This window comes from Eptatretus burgeri, chromosome 3 (assembly GCF_056783735.1).
Source record: "Eptatretus burgeri isolate ZD-2024b chromosome 3, Ebu_testis_v1, whole genome shotgun sequence".
Classification (NCBI taxonomy): domain Eukaryota; kingdom Metazoa; phylum Chordata; class Myxini; order Myxiniformes; family Myxinidae; genus Eptatretus; species Eptatretus burgeri.
This window is the reverse complement of record NC_140963.1, coordinates 112,975,461-112,996,773: the sequence shown is the minus strand read 5'-3', so window position 1 is coordinate 112,996,773 and position 21,313 is coordinate 112,975,461. Positions and strand designations below refer to the sequence as shown.

At 41.9% G+C, this 21,313-nt stretch overlaps 1 protein-coding gene across 4 annotated transcripts in view; it reads left to right on the top strand.

Moving 5' to 3' along the window:
* Nucleotides 1-21,313, top strand: part of LOC147030758 (protein kinase C-binding protein NELL2-like) — a 39,345-nt gene that overhangs the window by 8,693 nt on the left and 9,339 nt on the right. For all 4 annotated transcript variants that reach the window (XM_085875150.1, XM_085875149.1, XM_085875153.1 and 1 more), the window contains exons 5-7: nucleotides 7,495-7,601; nucleotides 10,306-10,414; nucleotides 10,678-10,809. In XM_085875150.1, coding sequence (XP_085731276.1) covers nucleotides 7,495-7,601; nucleotides 10,306-10,414; nucleotides 10,678-10,809 — 348 coding nt within the window. The remainder of the gene's footprint in view (nucleotides 1-7,494; nucleotides 7,602-10,305; nucleotides 10,415-10,677; nucleotides 10,810-21,313) is intronic.

Here is a 21,313-nt window from a genome sequence, read left to right as displayed (position 1 = left end):
GATCCCTATCAAACTTGGCAGAACAAGAACGATTCTCACTTGAAGAATGGCCAAAGATGTCACCATCTCACTGTGCAAAGCTCGGGGGACCGACCCAAAAAGATTCACAGCAGTCATTGCTGTAATAGGTGATTCCACCAAGTACTGATTTAAGGGGTGAATACTTTTGGAACCAGTGAATTTTGATTTGTACATGTTTTTTGCAGGTATTCCTGACATGTAACCACCTTCAGCTATAACAGTATTTATTTAGTTTGATCTCTCCAGTTTTGAATTAAAAAGTTAATTTGGGAAAATTGTTTCTGCATTATTCGTAATTCTTCAAAATGTGGAATTATTGGGAGCGGGTGAATACTTGTGCAGGCCTCTGTCGATATGTTTTAAAGGAGAAGAGATTTTAGCTTTATATTATTCACAGGAATTACAAAAGAAAATTTACAATAAAATAAGAAAATGAAAATCATCCCTAACTCTCGCATTAAATCCCAAACCCAAACCTTACATTAAAAACCAAACCCATCACTAACCATCACATTAAAACCCTAACCCTCACACCCAAAACCGAACTCAAACCCCAAGATCATTAATCATTTTTACACAAATTTTTTTAAAACAAGCCAACAATTTCTTTTTTTTTAAACAGTTTAATAATTTTTTTAGGCAGTTCAATAAGGCCAAAAAAAAAATGTTGCATTGGCGTAACCCGCCCGACCCTAAAAATTCCGCCGACCCTACGTTTTTTTTTTGTTTTTTTGCTATCGAAAAATTTTGCCGACCCTATTTTATTGCTATTTTTGTTGTTTTGCTATCGTTTTCAAGTATCTTGTTGATCGCGATCGCAAAAACCCGGAAGTGTTTCGGACAGAACCCGCCGACAAAAAGGGTGGTACTCGAGCCGGGGGAGATTTTGAGAAAAAAAATAAAAATAAAAATAAAAAGATCCTGACCGACCTACCCTATTTTTCAGTGACCCGTTACGCCAATGCAACATTTTTTTTTTTTTTGGCCTAACAATACAGTCTTTCAACTCAACAGTTGTTTTTTTCCTCCTTCCAGTTCTGTCTTAAGAATGAAGTTTCAGTTCTTTCAAGTTTGAAGGAGTGGAAAGGAGATATATTGTAAATTTGTCTCAAGAAATCTCAGGTCTTCCCAGAACTTTCTTGATATTGCTGAAAAATAATAAATACATTATATGTCTAATATCGAACTTAATAATATATAATTTCATTAATTTTTAATCAACTGAACTTACCACTCATCAAGCACCATCCAACCAAGAATGACAAGGACAGGTAAGTTTATAACTCTGAAGTCTCCAAGATAGAAAGAGCTTTTTGAGTTTCCAAGGTCTTATGGGTCTTATTAGGTCTTATATTTTGAGCGATCAAGGCAGAACTCTTTTCCTGATTTTCCTGAATTTTGTGGGTCATCAAGGGAGAACTCATATGCTGGGTCAAGGTAGAACTCGTTTTGTGGGTCTCTGCACACATATCAGCAAAAGGAAGTGAAAACCACTCAATATCACCACCACCATCATCTTCATCATTATAATGGCTTCCGCAACAATCCTGTAAACGCTTTACATCTCTCCATTGCTTTCTGGATCTTAGTTCAATTTTCCTTTTCTTTTGCCTTCAATTTCACATCTTGAATTTCTTCATCATAAAGTCCCACTGGGTTTTGATGAAAGTTTTTCAAAGAATTAATTTTAATACAGTGAAAGTTTATAATTGAAAAAAGCTGGACTTGCTACTCGTCAGTAAAGGTGACGTTTCGGCGACAATCCACTCGCCTTGGTCACGGCAGATGACGAAGTGAGGAAGAAGCTGGAAAATTGCCATGTGACATCCGACCTACTTCGATTTAACGACAAACATTCATCGATTTCATGAATTAATTTAACTGCATCGATTTAATTAATTTTAATGATCATCCAGTTGGACACAATGACTTGTATACGGTTACATTAACACTCATGCCAGACTTTCACAAACTGTATGACCTCTTTGGTGCTTGTCTGGCTGAGAGTACAGCAAAACATTCGTTTGTTCCCAACGCTTCTGAGACACAGACAGAATGGGACATGATGGGGGCGAAGAACATGTAGTTTATACAAAGTTTGGAATAATTTGTAATGTAAAGCAAGAATCTTGGTAACTTGCATTCCAACCAGGAGGATGATTTCATTCGAGAGGGTGGAGGAAAGCTAACGAGCACCTCTTCTGGGGAGCCTTTGGAAAAAAAAAAACACATAAAACATTAAATACATCGATATCTTCATCAGTTTGATAACTTGTTCAGGAAAGGGCACAGAAGGGAATGCACTACTCGAACAGGGAACGACTAAAAGGTGAATAATCCAATCGAGGGGAGTTAAACTTGTTGTGATTTATCCTGCGTGGCGATGACCATGTCAATAAGTTACCTTCCCACCAAAATTATAATTACAATTATCTCCACAATTAAGAATATTCTTCTTCAAAGAAGGAAGAATTAACAGCAATGTCCATGAAAGAACATGTGCCAAGATGTATTTCAGCTTAACGACCAGATATTGGGGTTTGCTGTGTTTGCATCGAGTGTGGTCACCCCAACTGCCCCCAAAGTATTGAAGAGTGCTTACCTGTTGAAGGTCCTGCATGTGGTATGACCCGTCAACACCGTGCTGTTTCTGTTGTTGCTGTTACAGCTCCTCAGTAACATGTTGTTTCTGTTGCTGTCACAGCTTGTGATCTGCTTGTGATCTGACAAGGAGGGTTCTGCTTTTCCTGCAGCCCCTCAACACCATGTTGCTTCTGTTGTTGTTGCTATTGCTCATTTAGACCCTGTTGACCCTTAAGACCTTTAGACCCCATATGACCCTTTTGACTCCTTAGACATTTATACCCGCAGATTTCTTTAGACCTGTCGAGACCCCATAGACCCATTTCGATCCATTCTTTTTTCGAGCCCGTACAACCTTTACACCCTTTCAACTGCTTCAACCCCTTTGGAACCCTTTGAACACACACACACCACACAAGCATCAAAATAGTCTTTTTGCAACAAAGACTATTCTTCTCAGCAGGTGATGTGCAAACTCTACCCACCCAGATCATGGATAAACTGTGCTAGTAACCTGATCTAATCGAAAACTACTTGGAAAAACGATCACAAAAATGAAATCAAACTCCTGGAAGTTGTACAACACAAAATAGAGCCTCTCCCCCTTATTCTTCCTTGCAAACCTGATGTTCCTCGTCCTCAATGAGAATCGTCATCGGAACAAACACATTCGTCGTCTCCATCCTCTCAATGACATCCGTCATCATTATCGTCACAATGACATCTGTCATCGTCATCGAAACAGATACATTTGTCATCTCCATCATCACAATCACATCCGTCATCATCACAATCACATTCGTCATCTCCACCCTCACAATCACATTCATTGTCTCCATTGTCACAGTCACATTTGTCATCGTCATCATCATCATCATCTTCCACATCCTTATCCTTCCCATCAGGCTCATCTTCTGCATCCACTTTCTTGTCCTTTCTGTGAACACACAAGAATAACCAGAACTTCGTTTTAGAGAACATTTCTTTGCGTCGTGCACACAATTAAGTGTGGTGGCATGCATGCTGCTACAGTAAATGCAGTTAAGACAAAAGAAAGCAAACAAAACCACCCTGATAATTGGAACAGTGTCATCTGGCATGAGGCTGTAGCGAGTGGCAGTCCATAGAACAGGTGGGGGTGGAACACAGGTCACGGAGCAAATGGTGAAGTGAGGTGAGTGATGCCTTGATGCAGAACAGCCTTGATGGTCCTGGGGCAGTGGTGAGACAAAAGCGAAACAGGCAAACAGCACGAAAATAAAAAAGTAAACCAGGTAATGCCAAACATCAGGTCCGACCAACATGGTCAGCTGGTCCTTGGTGTGGACATATCTGTGGCGGTGGTGCCAGAAGAGAGAGCTCAAGGTTGGCCCTACTCGTCCACACCCATCTGTCTTTTCCCCTCATATACACTACCCTCGCCCCCCCCCTCTTTTTACAATTCGTTGCTACGTCTTGTCTCCTATATCCCACTATCCCCAGTGCCAAATTTCTACCCAATCCCCCTCCCAAGGTTCGATGGAAAGGAAGAGCAGAACTACATGCAATCTTACATTTACATCGTGACTCGTCTCATTGTCAAGTCCTTCAGGAGGGCAAGTCCAGCAGCCGGCGATCATCCCGACAGTGGATGGTGCGATGGGGTCTTTATCAATCCTAACGACACTAATATTGTTACACTTTTAAACTGTCCCTGGAGTTATACCTTGCCAAGAGGCCTTTGTTAAATGATGGGGTTCTAAAAAGCCAAATTCCCATCGCATACGTGTTGGTGCTCTTACAATTTTGGGCCTTGCCAAGCAAATTTTCTTTCTGTGCCATCGCACAATTTCGTGGCTGGGTAGTGTGGCTCCACTAGCAGGTCTGCCCACCTGCATACTCACCGTTAGTACCTCCGGGATGCTGGAGCTGCCTCTGAGCTTGCCTGCTCCTCACCCTAACATGGGGGATGCCCTCACTGGCACTCCCCCCCTCGATGCCCACATGGCATTTTGGTGCCCCGGGTCCCACTGCTCGGGCACCCGGGCCCATTGAACACTACACTAAACACTGCACTGGCACACCCGGCCCCTCTCCTCAGGTCCCTCCGTCCACTAATACACTAATGGACCCTGGACCTACCTAGGGCCTCACCTGGCCAACGAGCCCCCAGCACCCGGGGTGCCTGCTTCATCAGAACCCTACGCTCACAAGCCACACCCCCAGCAGGTCCATTATCTCCTGCACCCTACACACAAAATATATTTATTTTTTTAACTTTTTGGTGGGATCCACTCCCCCCATTCAATCCTTCACACCCTGCATTCCGTTACTCACACTCATACCGGCCATTGCCCTGCCCTCACACTCATAATTCATCAATCACCCACAAACACATTTCCACTCACCGACACAGCATCACCTGACTAATTTCCCCAAACTAACTCGTGCTCCCTCATCTTCCCTTGTACTATGCATGCTCCCATTTAACTCTACACTCCACAAGTCTCTACGTCCCCACTACATGTTCATTGTTTCCACCTCAACAGTCCCTGTTGTCGCTCCCGGTCCCTAAATACATCCTAGCTCTCCCTCATGGTCACTGCTTCGGTACCCACATAGGGGCTACCATCACTGGCACCCCCAGGTGGCCCTAACTATCGTCCCCCCTCGGCTATTGCTCCTGGGCCCCCCAATGTGTGGGGCGGTTTCACTACTGCGCTCCACACATGGTCGTTACTGTCGTCGTCTCTTACCCACATGAGCCCTCTGCATCCGTGGAGGTGCTTAGTCATATGTCTGTTGCAAGCCAAGTTTTTTTTATTTTTATTTTTTTGAATTTTGCCCACTGGGCATTGGGGTTTTCCCACGTGGAACCAAGTCGTGGAACCAATGGAGTGCGTGCAAGAGAGAGATCTGCCTTATGAACAAAACACACACACACACACACACACACACACACACACACACACACACACACACACACACACACACACACACACACACACACACACACACACACACACACACACACACACACACACACACACACACACACACACACACACACACACACACACACACACATTTGGCTGATATTGGCAAAAACCCAAAAACCTTGAGTATCTTTCACTGAAAAACAATGTTGTATTTATATAGACGTTTCAAGGATATGTTCACAAACATCACAACAAACAACACAAACAAACAACAGACCAAAAGGACAACAACTTCGGTGAGATTTCTAAATTCCTCAATTTTCATCCGATTGACTTGAAATTTGAAGAGGATTTATACTTCTGGTCACTGAATTCAACCACAAATTATTTTTAAGGTCAATATTGATCAAAAGGTCAACATAGGTCAAACGTCAACAACTAAGGTGGTATTTTAAAAATCCTCAATTTTCATCCGATTGACTTGAAATTTGAAGAGGATATATATTTCAGGCCATTGAATGAAACCAGCCAATTATTTTGGAGGTCCACATCGGACAAAAGGTCAACATAGGTCAGATTTCTAAAATTGACAATTTTCATCTGATTTACGAGAAATTTTAAGAGAAGTTGCATGTTTGGTCATTTAATTCACCACCAATTATTTTTGTGGTCAAATTTGTTTTATGGACTTTGCAAGTGTCATGCTCTGCACAATGTCCCCTTCTTGTTTGTTTGTTTGTTTGTTTATTTGGCTGTCTGTTTGTCTGCACAGAACTTTCGTGTTTTTCTCTGCAACCGCTTGTTGGATTGAGACAATTTTCACCATTGGTGCGACCACTCATGTAGAATGTCATAATGATAATTATGACGTCATAGATCACGTGTTGTTGCAGTCATATTGGAAAAACATAAAAACTTTGGACCTCTGTATCTCTGAAACCGCACGAAGGGAAAAAAAATGAAACTTGGCACATACCAAGCACTCCTCATGGGGAATGACTGATTTTTTATGATATCATAGGTGCCCTTGTCATGACATCATCATTGCATATGTAGAACACCACATCCGATCAGCATGAACATTTTTGAGGGTTATCTTGGGATAAAATGGTCCACAAAAAAAAATCATGATGTCATCAGTCACGTTATTCGGCAGCCATATATATTTTTATTTTTTTATACCTTCAAAAATCCTCTTCTCCGTAGTGGCTGAACAGATCGAGGAGAAACTTTACACGTACGACTACCTGTCCTTGAGGAAGAAAAGGTTCACACATATGATATCACAGGTTACACGGTTTGGCAGCCATATTGGATTTACCATAAAACCCATAAAAATTTCACCACTTATAAGAAGTCCTGGTGAGGTTCTGCAATCTCTGATTGCTCTTTTTCTTGTTAGTCTTTGTATGACTCAGATGGGGTCTGAACCAATGACCTCCCAAACTCACAGTCGATGTTCTATAACCATTATGCCACCGATATGTCAAAGTAGACAGAAGTAAGGCCAGCTTAAGATAATATATATTTACATTCTGCGTATCATGAGCATCATAAATGGATTCATGGCTACCACCCCTATGGAAGGATTTAATCAGACAGAAGGAAAAACCTCAACCAAAATAAATAAACAATCCAAGGAGAGATCTCCGTTGGGACATTATACATCTAGAACCACCACGATTAAAGCTGAATTGATGATCTGTAATTGGATCATTGGAGAAGAGTAATGACCGTATGTCAGCCATAATTATAAATTCCATTTCCCTGCTGGCTGACGAGCCTGTGGTTAAATAGATCATTCTTTGTACACTTTTGCTGTAAATAATCGATGCCTTTTTAACTTTTGGTCCAAGAACACAATATACCTGATATTGGAGGCCAACAGGTGAATGGCCAGAAAATGCCATTCTTTGTTTTGCCATTTTTTTTTTGTATTTTCTTAATGTGGTACCAAATCGTTTCTCCCCAGCATACTGTTACCTGGATGGACAGACTTATCTTGAGAACAAAACAATCGCAAGTAGGTATGGAGGGATGTGCGTCGTACAGAAATGCCAAGTAAACTTTGAAAATGAGGTAAGTATCAGATCACACGCGCATTATGTCTTCGCAACCTTCATGGCCATTTCAGTGCTCTACATCATTTTCAATGACATGTCTATATTACAATTGTCGACCATTTGCTGCGTTTGTTGTACTGTGGTGTCATGTTAATATCATGATGATTGTTCGGGTTCTTCGAGAGCACCACATTAGTGGCTTAATTCAATTCCTGCTATTTTATTGGCAAAATAGTGGAGAACAATTTGCAACGTCTCCTTTTGGTGGCTCTTTATCAACTTTTGTCCATGTTGGTGCTGGCGTACCGGGAGGCTGAAGCTCGAGCCGAAATTGCTCCTCTGTTTTCATTAATGTTCCCTCCGTTTCTTTGGAACATTATTTTTACCATTTTAGCGGATGACTCAACATTATCTTGAACATTTTTTTCCCCCATTCCAGTGATTGAGTGACAGCAGCTGCATCCCACAATGCAATGCACACCTCAAAAAGATCAAAGACTGGTCCAATACCTGAAACATGATTTTTAGTAAATCAAGCACCACATCCTCACGCTTTCTCTCCGCAAGGATTTCCAGGCCAAACCACATATCAACTTTGTAGTAGTTCCATCTGTTGAACTCTGGGGTCTCACCATCAGCCGTGACCTCTCTTGAGCAGATCTCCATGTTGCCAATGAAAACCAAGAACTGAATGGCCATCCATCCTTCACATGCAAACAGTTGATTGTCCTGTCCGCACTTAGATGGTGGACGTTAAAGATCTTTCAAAAAGAGGAAGCTCTCTTGTGTGCTGGTGACCCTGGCAATATTGCCTGCCTATTTGATCCAAAAATGAAACGGAATATGTAGAGTAATTACAGGGATGTTGATGTCAAGTTACACTGCTAATGGTAAGAATGTTCTTGATGAATACATTGAGGTTAATGGAGTGTAGGTATGGCGCAGGCACGATGGGCCAATGGTGTCTGTTTCTGTGTATTTCTTTGTATTTTCGATGCCACAGTGCCTTTGTATGAAGGAAATCTTTCTTACTGGAACAATGACCAAATTGTAAATTCCCAGAATGTCTCTGGGAGGAGATTGGATGGGAGTAATAGTCCGATATAATCGGATTGGAGTGGGTAATGTAACGGTGCGGTGTGATCTTCAGTGAATCACAACAAACATGATTTGTTTTACTTGGAAAACCAGGAAGGACCTCAATGTAGAACAAGCTCGAAGCCCTTGGCTTCTTGTTTGGTTTTCTGCGGCTCCTATTTTAGGAGCGATAAGGTTTTTTTTTTTTTTTTGTGTACATAGTCGAGGCTTGAGGAAGAGCTAGTACTGGTACACTGAATGGATCAGGACACAACAGGACAAAAGGTACAGTTGAGAGAGGGGAAAAACACCAACAGCAAGGTTGAAGGACAACATAGAGGGAGGCTGACAAACAATGGGTAGGGGGAGGAATGGGGGGCAGGAGAGGATGCACAGGTTGGACAAGATGGATACAGAAGGAAACTCTCAAGAAGGAGTAACTGAAAATTTGGAATGACGAGGGATTGGGGAGGGTTAACGAGGGTATAAAAGATTATGGTTTTGCATTGGGGACGATCTGAGATAGTGGTGAACAGCTGTCTTGAAGACCTGGAGGGAAGAATGAGAGTGCTGAGGATATGAAAACGAGTCGTTTTTGTAAAACTACTCACTTTCATATCCTCAACACGATGTCTTTATCATTCACATTTCCATTTTCTGATGTAATTTCCCTGTTTATTAGACATTCCTTTGCTATCAAGTGATGTGTTTAACCAGCAGAGGCGGTTGATAGGTTTAAACTGGAATTGGGTGAGTACCTGTGGGCGTTGGGGATGGAAGGGCATATAGATGCTGCCAGAAATGCTCAGACATAATGAGCCTCATGGCCTCCTCCTGCGTCTGATTTCCTTGTATTTCCTTGTCTATGACTGTAGTGATAGGGCAGAGAGCAGACACTACACCAATGGCTTAACCGAGCCAAAATAAACAATGCATCTATGCAAAAATGATACAAACGGTTGACGATATAATCAAATGTTGTCAGGTATATAGATAGATCGATCGACAGGATATCTGAAAAAAAGTTGTTGAGGAATTCAGATGAAATTTGGTGGGGAGGGTGAAACAAGGACAAAATGATGAGATTTTGGTGAAGATCTGGATCCGGATAGTCGAATTTTTAAAAATGATTCTTCACCATTGATAGGTAGGTTCCAAAAACGATACATAGCATGAAATCTCAAAAAGATGTGGATCAGTTATGACAAAACAAGGTGAATGAGTTAGTTAGGTGACAAGAACAAGCAAATTATATTTTTGGTTCAGGTCTGGATCCAGTGTCGGCCTATCAGTGGAATACAAAACGTAAACTGTTCAGCCTGACGGAGGCGTGTGCTCGTCCGAGTGCCGTACTAGTTACGTACACACCTGGAAGAGGAGCAGGCCATAATTGAGAAGAGTAAAAATGAGAAAAGAAAAGAGGAAGAATGGAGGTTAGGTAGGTGTGGAGGAGTGGAGAGAGTGGAAATATGTTAAGTTTGCAGGTGATAGGAGTAAATAAGGGAGGGAAGACAAGAGGTATGAAACACTTGGATGTGGATTTGGTGGGGGTGGATGAAGGGTCAAATATGCCACATATTTATGGACATAATAAATAGATGGCTCTGTTGGTAACCTCGGATTCTTTACTTCTGTTTCCCCAGCCACCTACAGGCCACATGGAGACGATGCCGACGGAACCATGCCCCCCAGTCGACTGCAAATCCAGTGAACAGTACACCCTCAGCAACACTTGCTGCACATTTTGTCCTGGTGAGGAATTCGAGTCCAGATGGTTTGTTTCGAATTTCAATTCACAACAAAAGCTTTGGGCTAAGTTGTGACTCGCTATGTATAGTAGTCGGTTAATGTTTTAAAAGGACAGAATAGATATGCCATCAACCCTGGTTTAAATGTACTGGTTCATGATTGATTTAATAATGTCCTGTATTTAGTAATACAATGAAGAATTATAATGATTATGGCCTTAACGATAATAATTATTAATTTATCAATGCTGCATTTCTTCTCTGAAGGACATGACTTCTGTGCCGGTGAACCATCTCTCTGCAAACAGAACTCTGTCTGTACAAACACCCGTGAGGGAGCTCGCTGCAAATGCCTCTCTGGCTACACTCCCCTCAGAGAAGATTCCGTTTTCTGCCAAGGTATCAATCATATCATCATCATCATCATCATCGACATCATCAATATATCCATCCACAAACCCATCCGTCTTTCCTTTTGTTCCTCTCCACCCAAATAATCTTCATTCCATGTACTGTATGTATATTTCATGATCTGGAAAAGAGATTTGCCATCATCAGTGACAAAACCAAATTCAACCATGATGTGCAGTTGAAATATAAAAGTTGTCCTGATGCAAATGTCCCATGAAATTCCAATGGGAAACTAATTTTCTTCCAAGAAGAAAAACACATTGGATGATGTGCTTCCCCATTGGGAAATTTCAATGTTTCAATGAAATGCCCTATGGGGAGAATTTTACACTGTGTCAAATCCCACGAATGTCCCATTAGGAATTTGAATGTGAATTCCAAAGGAGATTTACGTAAGGGTTTCCGAACAGTTGCTCAGCATCCTGCTGGGACGTCTTCCTCACATTGTCGAGCTCGGTTGATTTGAGTTGAGTAAAATGTCCAAATGATGAAGACTATTTTAATCATGATTGTTGAAACCTGAAAGGTAATTGTGGAAACCCCACTCGCAAAAATGATTAATATAATTTGAGGAACTATACCACAGTATAACTGCTGATAAAGTAGCCCTATAATTAATATGATTTGTGATACTAAACTATATTACAATAATGAAGACAATTAATAAATTGCATACACAAACAGGGCTTCCAAGTCCACTGTAACAACAAAATTTAATACAAGAAAGATGTTGTTCATAGTATGATACTTGTGAAAACCATCAAACAAATTTGACCTCAAAAATAATCGGTGGTTGAATCCAATGAACAAATATGTAACTCCTCTTCAAATTTCAAGTCAATCGGATGAAAATTGACAATTTTAGAAATCTGGCCCGTGTCGACTTTTTGGCCAATGTCGACTTTTTGGCCAATGGTGACCTCTTGGCCTATGTTGACTTCAAAAATTCTTGTTCATTGAATTCAGTGACCTGATATTTAAATCCTTTTCAAATTCCAAGTCAATCGGATGAAAATTGAGGATTTTAGAAATTTCACCTTAGTTGTTGACCTTTGGCCTATGTTGAGCTTTTGGTCTGTGTTGACCTCAAAAATAATTGGTGGTAGAATTCAGTGGCCTGATATGCAAATCTTGTTAACATTTCTCGACAATTGGATGAAAATTTAGGATTTTAGAAATTTCACCTTAGTTGTTAACCTTTGGCCTATATTGACCTTTTGGTCTGTGCTGACCTCAAAAATAATTGGTGGTAGAATTCAGTGGCCTGATATGCAAATCTTGTTAACATTTCTCAGCAATTGGATGAAAATTGAGGATTTTAGAAATCTGGCCTATGTTGACTTTTTGGCCTATGTCGACTTTTTTGCCTATGTCAACTTTTTGGCCTATAGTGACCTCAAAAATTCTTGTTCATTGAATTCAGTGACCTGATATTTAAATCCTCTTCAAATTCCAAGTCAATCGGATGAAAATTGAGGATTTTAGAAATTTCACCTTAGTTGTTGACCTTTGGCCTATGTTGACCTTTGGCCTATGTTGACCTTTGGCCTATGTTGACCTTTTGGTCTGTGTTGACCTCAAAAATAATTGGTGGTAGAATTCAGTGGCCTGATATGCAAATCTTGTTAACATTTCTCGGCAATTGGATGAAAATTGAGGATTTTAGAAATTTGACAAAGTTGTTGACCTTTTGACCTCAAAAACAAGAGGCTTCTTGCCTCTATCATGTGGTGAAGTTTTATGAAGATCGATTTAAAAATTGTGACTTGTACGTGATTGACATACAAACAAACAGACAGACAGAATAATTCACACGATCAAACAATATACTTGAAAAATCTTCGATTTTCACAAGTAATAAAAGCATCTAGGAATAAGCAGGAGGTAAAACTGGATAGGGAAAGGAAGAGTGAAAATCTATGAACAGCATTGACGATGGCTTGAAGGATAGCCTTGAGGTACGCACACTCACCTCTGAGCTGTCAATCCTGCATTCCAATCTCAGCCCAGCTTTAAACTGTCACCCTGGTGTTTATCATGTAGGTCTATGCATCAATGTGTGCGCCCTGTCCATTGGAACGACATTAAGCTGGAGGAGTTTAAAGATCCGATGGTGTCTTTCGTGAAGAGGAGGAGAGTTATCACCGGCACCCTGTACAAATTCCAAGTTCCTGGCACCTTGAGTCGAACATCAGACCCGCCGAAGCTGATCCTGAAAGACTTGGACTAAAAACGTTCCCCAGTGACATCACAAAGAAAATGGGAATAATTGGGGTTGTTCGAGTGGAGATCTTCAGCATTGAAACTGGCTCACATAACCACAGAAAAATCAGCAATTTTTGGATTGGTCCATTATTATCATTCATTGATGGAGTAAAACACAGTGTAGACTACAGCGGCACTCGGGAGACGCGCATACCTCCACCAGGCTGAACAGTTTACGTTTTGTACACCACGGATAGACCAGATCGGCATCAAGACCTGGACCAAAAATCGAATCAATTCGTCCTTATCACACACCCAACCCGTCTACCGAGTTTCGTCCGAATCTCTCCCCAACATTTTGAGATATCATGCAATCTCGTTTTTGTCCATATCTCTCAATGGTGAAGAATCACTTCAAAATTACAGTATCCGGATCGGGATCCGGATCTTCACAAAAATCTCCAAATTTCGTCCTTGTCACGTTCGCAACCTCTCCACCAAATTTCGTCCGCATCCGTCGTTAACTTTTTGAGATATCCTGCTTACAGACAGACAGAGAGACAGACAGACAGCCAGACAGACAAACACTACAGACAGACAGCCAGACAGACAAACACTACAGACAGACAGCCAGACAGACAAACACTACAGACAGACAGCCAGACAGACAAACACTACAGACAGACAGCCAGACAGACAAACACTACAGACAGACAGCCAGACAGACAAACACTACAGACAGACAGCCAGACAGACAAACACTACAGACAGACAGCCAGACAGACAAACACTACAGACAGACAGACAGACAAACACTACAGACAGACAGACAGACAAACACTACACACAGACAGACAGACAAACACTACACACAGACAGACAGACAAACACTACACACACACAGACAGACAAACACTACACACAGACAGACAGACAAACACTACACACAGACAGACAGACAAACACTACACACAGACAGACAGACAAACACTACACACAGACAGACAGACAAACACTACACACAGGCAGACAGACAAACACTACACACAGACAGACAGACAAACACTACACACAGACAGACAGACAAACACTACACACAGACAGACAGACAAACACTACACACAGACAGACAGACAAACACTACACACAGACAGATAGACAGACAAACACTACACACAGACAGACAGACAGACAAACACTACACACAGACACACAGACAGACAAACACTACACACAGACAGACAGACAGACAGACAAACACTACACACAGACAGACAGACAGACAAACACTACACACAGACAGACAGACAGACAAACACTACACACAGACAGACAGACAGACAAACACTACACACAGACAGACAGACAGACAAACACTACACACAGACAGACAGACAGACAAACACTACACACAGACAGACAGACAGACAAACACTACACACAGACAGACAGACAGACAAACACTACACACAGACAGACAGACAAACACTACACACAGACAGACAGACAAACACTACAGACAGACAGACAGACAAACACTACAGACAGACAGACAGACAAACACTACAGACAGACAGACAGACAAACACTACAGACAGACAGACAGACGAACACTACACACAGACAGACAGACAAACACTACACACAGACAGACAGACAAACACTACACACAGACAGACAGACAAACACTACACACAGACAGACAGACAAACACTACACACAGACAGACAGACAAACACTACACACAGACAGACAAACACTACACACAGACAGACAGACAAACACTACACACAGACAGACAGACAAACACTACACACAGACAGACAGACAGACAAACACTACACACAGACAGACAGACAGACAAACACTACACACAGACAGGCAGACAGACAAACACTACACACAGACAGACAGACAGACAAACACTACACACAGACAGACAGACAGACAAACACTACACACAGACAGACAGACAGACAAACACTACACACAGACAGACAGACAGACAAACACTACACACAGACAGACAGACAGACAAACACTACACACAGACAGACAGACAGACAAACACTACACACAGACAGACAGACAGACAAACACTACACACAGACAGACAGACAGACAAACACTACACACAGACAGACAGACAGACAAACACTACACACAGACAGACAGACAGACAAACACTACACACAGACAGACAGACAGACAAACACTACACACAGACAGACAGACAGACAAACACTACACACAGACAGACAGACAGACAAACACTACACACAGACAGACAGACAGACAAACACTACACACAGACAGACAGACAAACACTACAGACAGACAGACAGACAAACACTACAGACAGACAGTCAGACAAACACTACATACAGACAGACAGACAAACACTACACACAGACAGACAGACAAACACTACAGACAGACAGACAGACAAACACTACAGACAGACAGACAGACAAACACTACAGACAGACAGACAGACAAACACTACAGACAGACAGACAGACAAACACTACAGACAGACAGACAGACAAACACTACAGACAGACAGACAGACAAACACTACAGACAGACAGACAGACAAACACTACAGACAGACAGACAGACAAACACTACAGACAGACAGACAGACAAACACTACAGACAGACAGACAGACAAACACTACAGACAGACAAACACGACAGACCAACATACTTGGCGAATTTTTTTTCCCAAATAACAAGAGTGAAATCGATAACCTCCGTCCACGATCGGTGGCGGAGTTAAACATGCCAAGTATTGATCATAAGGGGTTGTTTTTTTTCTTTGAATCCAGTAAACATCAGTTGTAGTAAATGCATGCCATCATTATTTTGCATCAGTTGTAGTAAATGCATGCCATCATTATTTTGCATCAGTTGTAGTAAATGCATGCCATCATTATTTTGCATGCAGCCTGTGGCTGCTGAACGCATCATTGCTCAGAGCATGGCTTTGCCGCTGATGCAGTGCCCCTTGAAGATTATAGCAGGATTTTGTAATTTGGCCATGGTGCTGGCAATCCCTCACCTACTCTTTGTTAAGGACACTGTGGGACCTTTAACGTCCACCAACAAATGTTGGCAGACAGGACACCCAGTCTAACGTCCATCTGAGGGACAATATGCACATCAATGCATCGCACTGCTTGCAAAGCACCGGGGTGACGGTTTATAGCCGGGTCTGGATTCAAACCTCGGCTTGACAGCTCAGAGGCGAGTGCACACACCTCGGGGCCATCGTGCCAGCTCATAATTGCAGGTAGAGGATGGATTTATGATAATTTAGTAATATTATTTAACAGAGGTTAGAGCTCAGTTCTGAAGCGGATGTTGTGTTCGGTTCAATTTTCAGCTGATTATCCAAAAATCACACAGTGAGTGAATGTGGGGGAAGCAAACAATCAGAACGGTGACCATAATGTTATTTAAACTTACCTTATGATGACAGAAGAGATTTGTGGATTTATAAAAAAAGGAAATGGACTGCTGCAAAAACAAAAAGTATGGGCAATGCCCTGTGCTCACCTGGTACAACCAGGGAACCACTGGTTGGAGTTGTTGACTCTCAAATATGTAACGGAGAAGAAAATGAACACTTATCCCTGATTTTTTTTTTAATGTCGTAAACCAGGGGTCTCCAACCTTTTTGGGCGGAGGGCCACAAAACCAAAGTGGTGAGGGGCGGAGGGCCGCACCCAAAAAAGGACGCGAAATTCCGGAAAAAAAAAAATATATATATATAATTAATATGCGGAAATTTAAACAAAAATTGGTGCTGAATAAAATTTTCTTGCCAACGAATCAGATAAATGAATAATCGTGTTAAAAACACGTGTCTAATATGAATCAAAATCGTAATAAAAATTACAGAACGCTTTGATCATTGACCCTGAGAAATTGGCAGTATCACGGGCCGCATTGTAATGTAAACTTAATATGGCACCGCGGGCCGCATAAATCCGTCTAAGGGGGCCGCATGCGGCCCGCGGGCCGCAGGTTGGAGACCCCTGTCGTAAACAAACTTTAGTACATCACGGGTGATAAAAGTTGTGGTCAAGTTTAATGGACATCATGTGTGTCATGTCTGTCAGAGAAGAATATCTGAGTGTTGGCATACCGACCGACTGACTGACTGATTGACAGACACTGAGCAATGCTAATAACCACACTTGAACAATTTGTTCCAGACGAGCTAAAAATGGGTCACAATCACCATGATGGTGGAAAGTCAACATAGCCGAGTCACACTGTCCCTGAAACCAGCAGGAGCACTTGGTCGTACAAAGTGAGAGACAGAGAGACAGAGAGCTGATGTGTCGATCATACCTGAAACAGCACCTTGAAGAAGGGCTCATGCCCAAAATGTCACCGGACCAACTTTCCCACGATTGCATTTGGCATACCTCTCTCAGCATTTCCTTAGATGATTGCAAATTGTGCAGTCTGTCTGTCTGTGGGATAAAAGGTTGAACGGATATGATCGAATGAACATTTACTCAAAGGAGTGAAAAGCTCGTTCATATTTTGATTCCAACTTTCTTCTTCTTGTGCGTTCCATCTTTCTCTTTGGACTTCACATCACCGACACAGGAATGAAGTTCATTTCCATATAGTCATCTAAGATATGCTATTTTAACCCGAGATATGCTCAGTTGGAAATGACAAACAGGCCATCCCAAACCAAACAGCTTTCTTGTAAAAGCATCTTCCTGAAGCTCGGAGTCGTGTCCACCAGTAAAAAATGGCCTGTGATGAGGAATTTGTTATTGTTTATATGTGGTTATTGTAGGAGCATTTGAAACTGGCAAGATACAAATGGAACAGCAATTTAAAATGAGGAGAAGTGAGCGGGGTATGGGAGGAGGACGAGGAGATGGGACATATAAATGCGTGGCATGAAGTCACCGAGTCCAAGTAAGAAATCTTTAACATCCTCTACCCTCTGCCTAATGGGTCGAGCCACCCATACCACACTTTGTGTGTTGAAATCGTCTTGGTCATCGTGTGGTGTATTGTCAATAGCTTTACTTTCTTGACCGAAAACCTGAGGTCTCAGCATGTTGTGATTCAAGCAGGGTGATATTTTACGCCTCGCTGTGGGCACGTCGTGCTGTCTGTAATGTTCTATTGATTCCAGTGAAGGCTTGCTGGATGAGAGAAGGAGTCACTTTGTCTGCACCGCTCAAGCCTTACACTACTATCCCCCCCTCCCCCCTCTCTTGCTGCCTCATTCATCTTCCCACTCTTCCTATCTGCACTCCGTATTGCACAGGATGATAGAGTCGGGTTGAACCAAGGTGAGCTTTTATTTCCAAATAGAACCTGCCAAGCAAAACCCTGGTTCCGCAAAACAGTTTTATGTAGTGCCAGGGACCCATGGCAAGCAGCACACCGAACAAGAATGAATGATGGCTGATTTAAATGGAGAACGAATTATACAATTAATGGAAAGTCGCTTGCAAGGGCATGCTGCAATGCGGCACAGCGGTTGGCGCATGACTGCTGATGTAAGCACATTCTGCTTCCATGACCTCCACTATACTGGCGTGCCCGCATTTTGGCTTTTATAATGTTAATCTTTGAAACATGTACTTCCTTCTTTCTAATGTTTACTCTGAATTGTAATTTTCCATCCCATTTCAAAATCGGACATCAAGAAATACTGAACATGAACTTTAATTTCTGGCATCGAAGCAGGATTTTGGCTTTGGTCACAGGTGTTGTGCCGTGTGCGCTGCCGCCAGATCATGAAATTTTTTTTGAAAAAAGGTTTCCAGGTAGCATGGTCACCTTTAGTTGTGTAAAAAAAAAAAAACATTTGTCAGCGGCATTGCAGCAACATTATTTGAGGCAAGCAGGAACTGGTGGCTCAAAAAGCAAGTGTTGACAACAATAGTTGATATGATGGAAACATAAGAGTATCGCATCTTCATGAATAATTTTACAAGAATTCACATCTAATTTTCTACATCAGATTAACGTTTAATGAAATTAACAAATGAGGTTAAAAGGTACTGGATGAACCAACGCTGTGACCTCTGAAGTCCAATCGCCCCACTTTACTCGTGGCTTTACTACCAGCGCCATGTACTTGCTTACCCTCGACTTCCACGAATGAGGATCTGTCTCAGCTGATTGTATGTATTTGTTTTGATGGAGAGAATGGATGTGGCATGGTGTACGTCATGCTCATGTGGCATGAGATCTTGTGAAACTAAGTGTTACCCTGCGGATGCTCATCGGTAAAGGAGGATTGTAACCACTTCAATTCCCCCTCCATATCCACCTTCTCTGGAATAGTTACTTGACCATTATTTCCTTTCAACATGAACAATATTTTCAAAACAATTGATCAACTGACTATGTTGTTTCAGAGCACCCAGGCCACCCAGGCCTGTCCGGAGCAGGCAGACAGCAGGAGCACATAGTCATAGGAATGGAGATGTGGAGGGGGAGGACGTTCACCAGCACCCTTGTTCACGTTAAAGCTAAAAAAATAGAACGTCCTGTAACAATAGCTACAAGATTATATAAATTAATTTTTCATCTTGTAGAATATTGACAGTAGAGCAGCTTGAGGTGTGACAAAAAGAGAAGAGCAAATATCGTTGGTTATTGTTGAATATTGCATCTGGCTACAGCTACCTTTATCACGTGATGCCAAAATTGTCCCTTGATCTTTGTCATCATTGTTCGCATGCAGCACGTGGCTGCAGGTTGGCATCAGTTTTTGCAGGGGGACAGCACACATTGATGTATCACCCTGCATGTGAAACACCAGGATGACAGTTTATAGCTGGGCTGAGATTCAAACCCAGACGAGACGGCTCAGAGGCAAATGTGCATACCTCCAAGCTATTGTCCCTGAATTTGAAAAAAACGTGTGACTCGACTCGGTTAAATCACTGTTTGAACAATTTTTTGCTAACTTTCTATGAGTATGATACAACACACAAGTACACTATCTGCTGGTTAAGGCTTCTGCTTCAAAGGCTGTGGATGTCCACCCAGACAGAATTGTTCAACAGTGCCAAGCAGCAGCGTCATGAGCTGTGAAAAGGTTTATGAATGGCCAATGAGTGTGCCTGACGTGATGCTGGGCTTGGGATCAATATCTGCCAACATTTCCTGGGGGATATTAAAGATCTCATGGTGTCTTCTACAAAAGTCGGTCATTGGGTGTCAGAACGCTGGCCAAATTCCTGTCCTTACTTCGTCGAACAATCAAGCAAGCCGCCTTCGTGAACCCGGCACATGACAAGGACTAAAAGTTGCTGTGCTACCTCAATAAATTGCCTTTAAAAGTGGCCAGCTCCAAGAGAGACAGAGACAGAGACAGAGATGAAGAAGAAAGGAGTTTTGTTCATGCAGCCATAAATAGTGATGCACTGCTTGTCCCACCTGGGTAAGCCCCAAGAAAAGGTAGGGATAATAAAATCCTGTCCTTTATAACTTGGTTGCACATGCTGGTGAGGCTCGATGTTGTGCGGTTTAAATTATGAAGTGAAACCAAGTCTCACATTCCGAAACATTTGGACTCTTCTTGACAATATTAGGACTTCCTCAAACCCGAGAGAACAGCACCTGGAGATAATATAAATTTTTTTAATATAAATTACTGGAGACCGAGATATAACAAGATAGTGTAGAGCATAAGCATTGCTTATGATGAATCAAAACAAAGGTACTGCGGTATTTACCTCCTTCGTTTCAGGAAAATCATTTGAAGAGCGGCGTGAATTTGGAGTGAGATTTGCAATCTCATTTCGACTGACATCCAAGCTTGAACTATATCCAGTGTTGATATCACCATACTTAATGAAAATCAGATTCCTTCTTGTAACAGATACATTGTGTGCTTATTTGTATCTATGTGCTAACAATGACCAAACACCAAACTACTTTTCCATCAATAACTAAAAGCTTGATCAAAGTACATTATTACCTCCACCACTGAAGGTGGACTGAGGTTATGTTTTCATCCCTGTCTGTGTGTTTGTCTGTCTGTCTGTTTTCTTTGTCTGTGAAGAGGATATCTCAAAAAATTGTGGACGGATTCGGAAAAATTTGGTGGACGGGTTGGGCATGTGAAAAAGATGAACTTATTAGCTTTTGGTGAAGATCCGAATCCAGATCCAATAATTTGTAAATCAAAGTAAGACACATTACTGCACCGTAGTCCCAAGAAGGAAGCCAGACATGACAGTACACACACACACACACACACACACACACACACACACACACACAC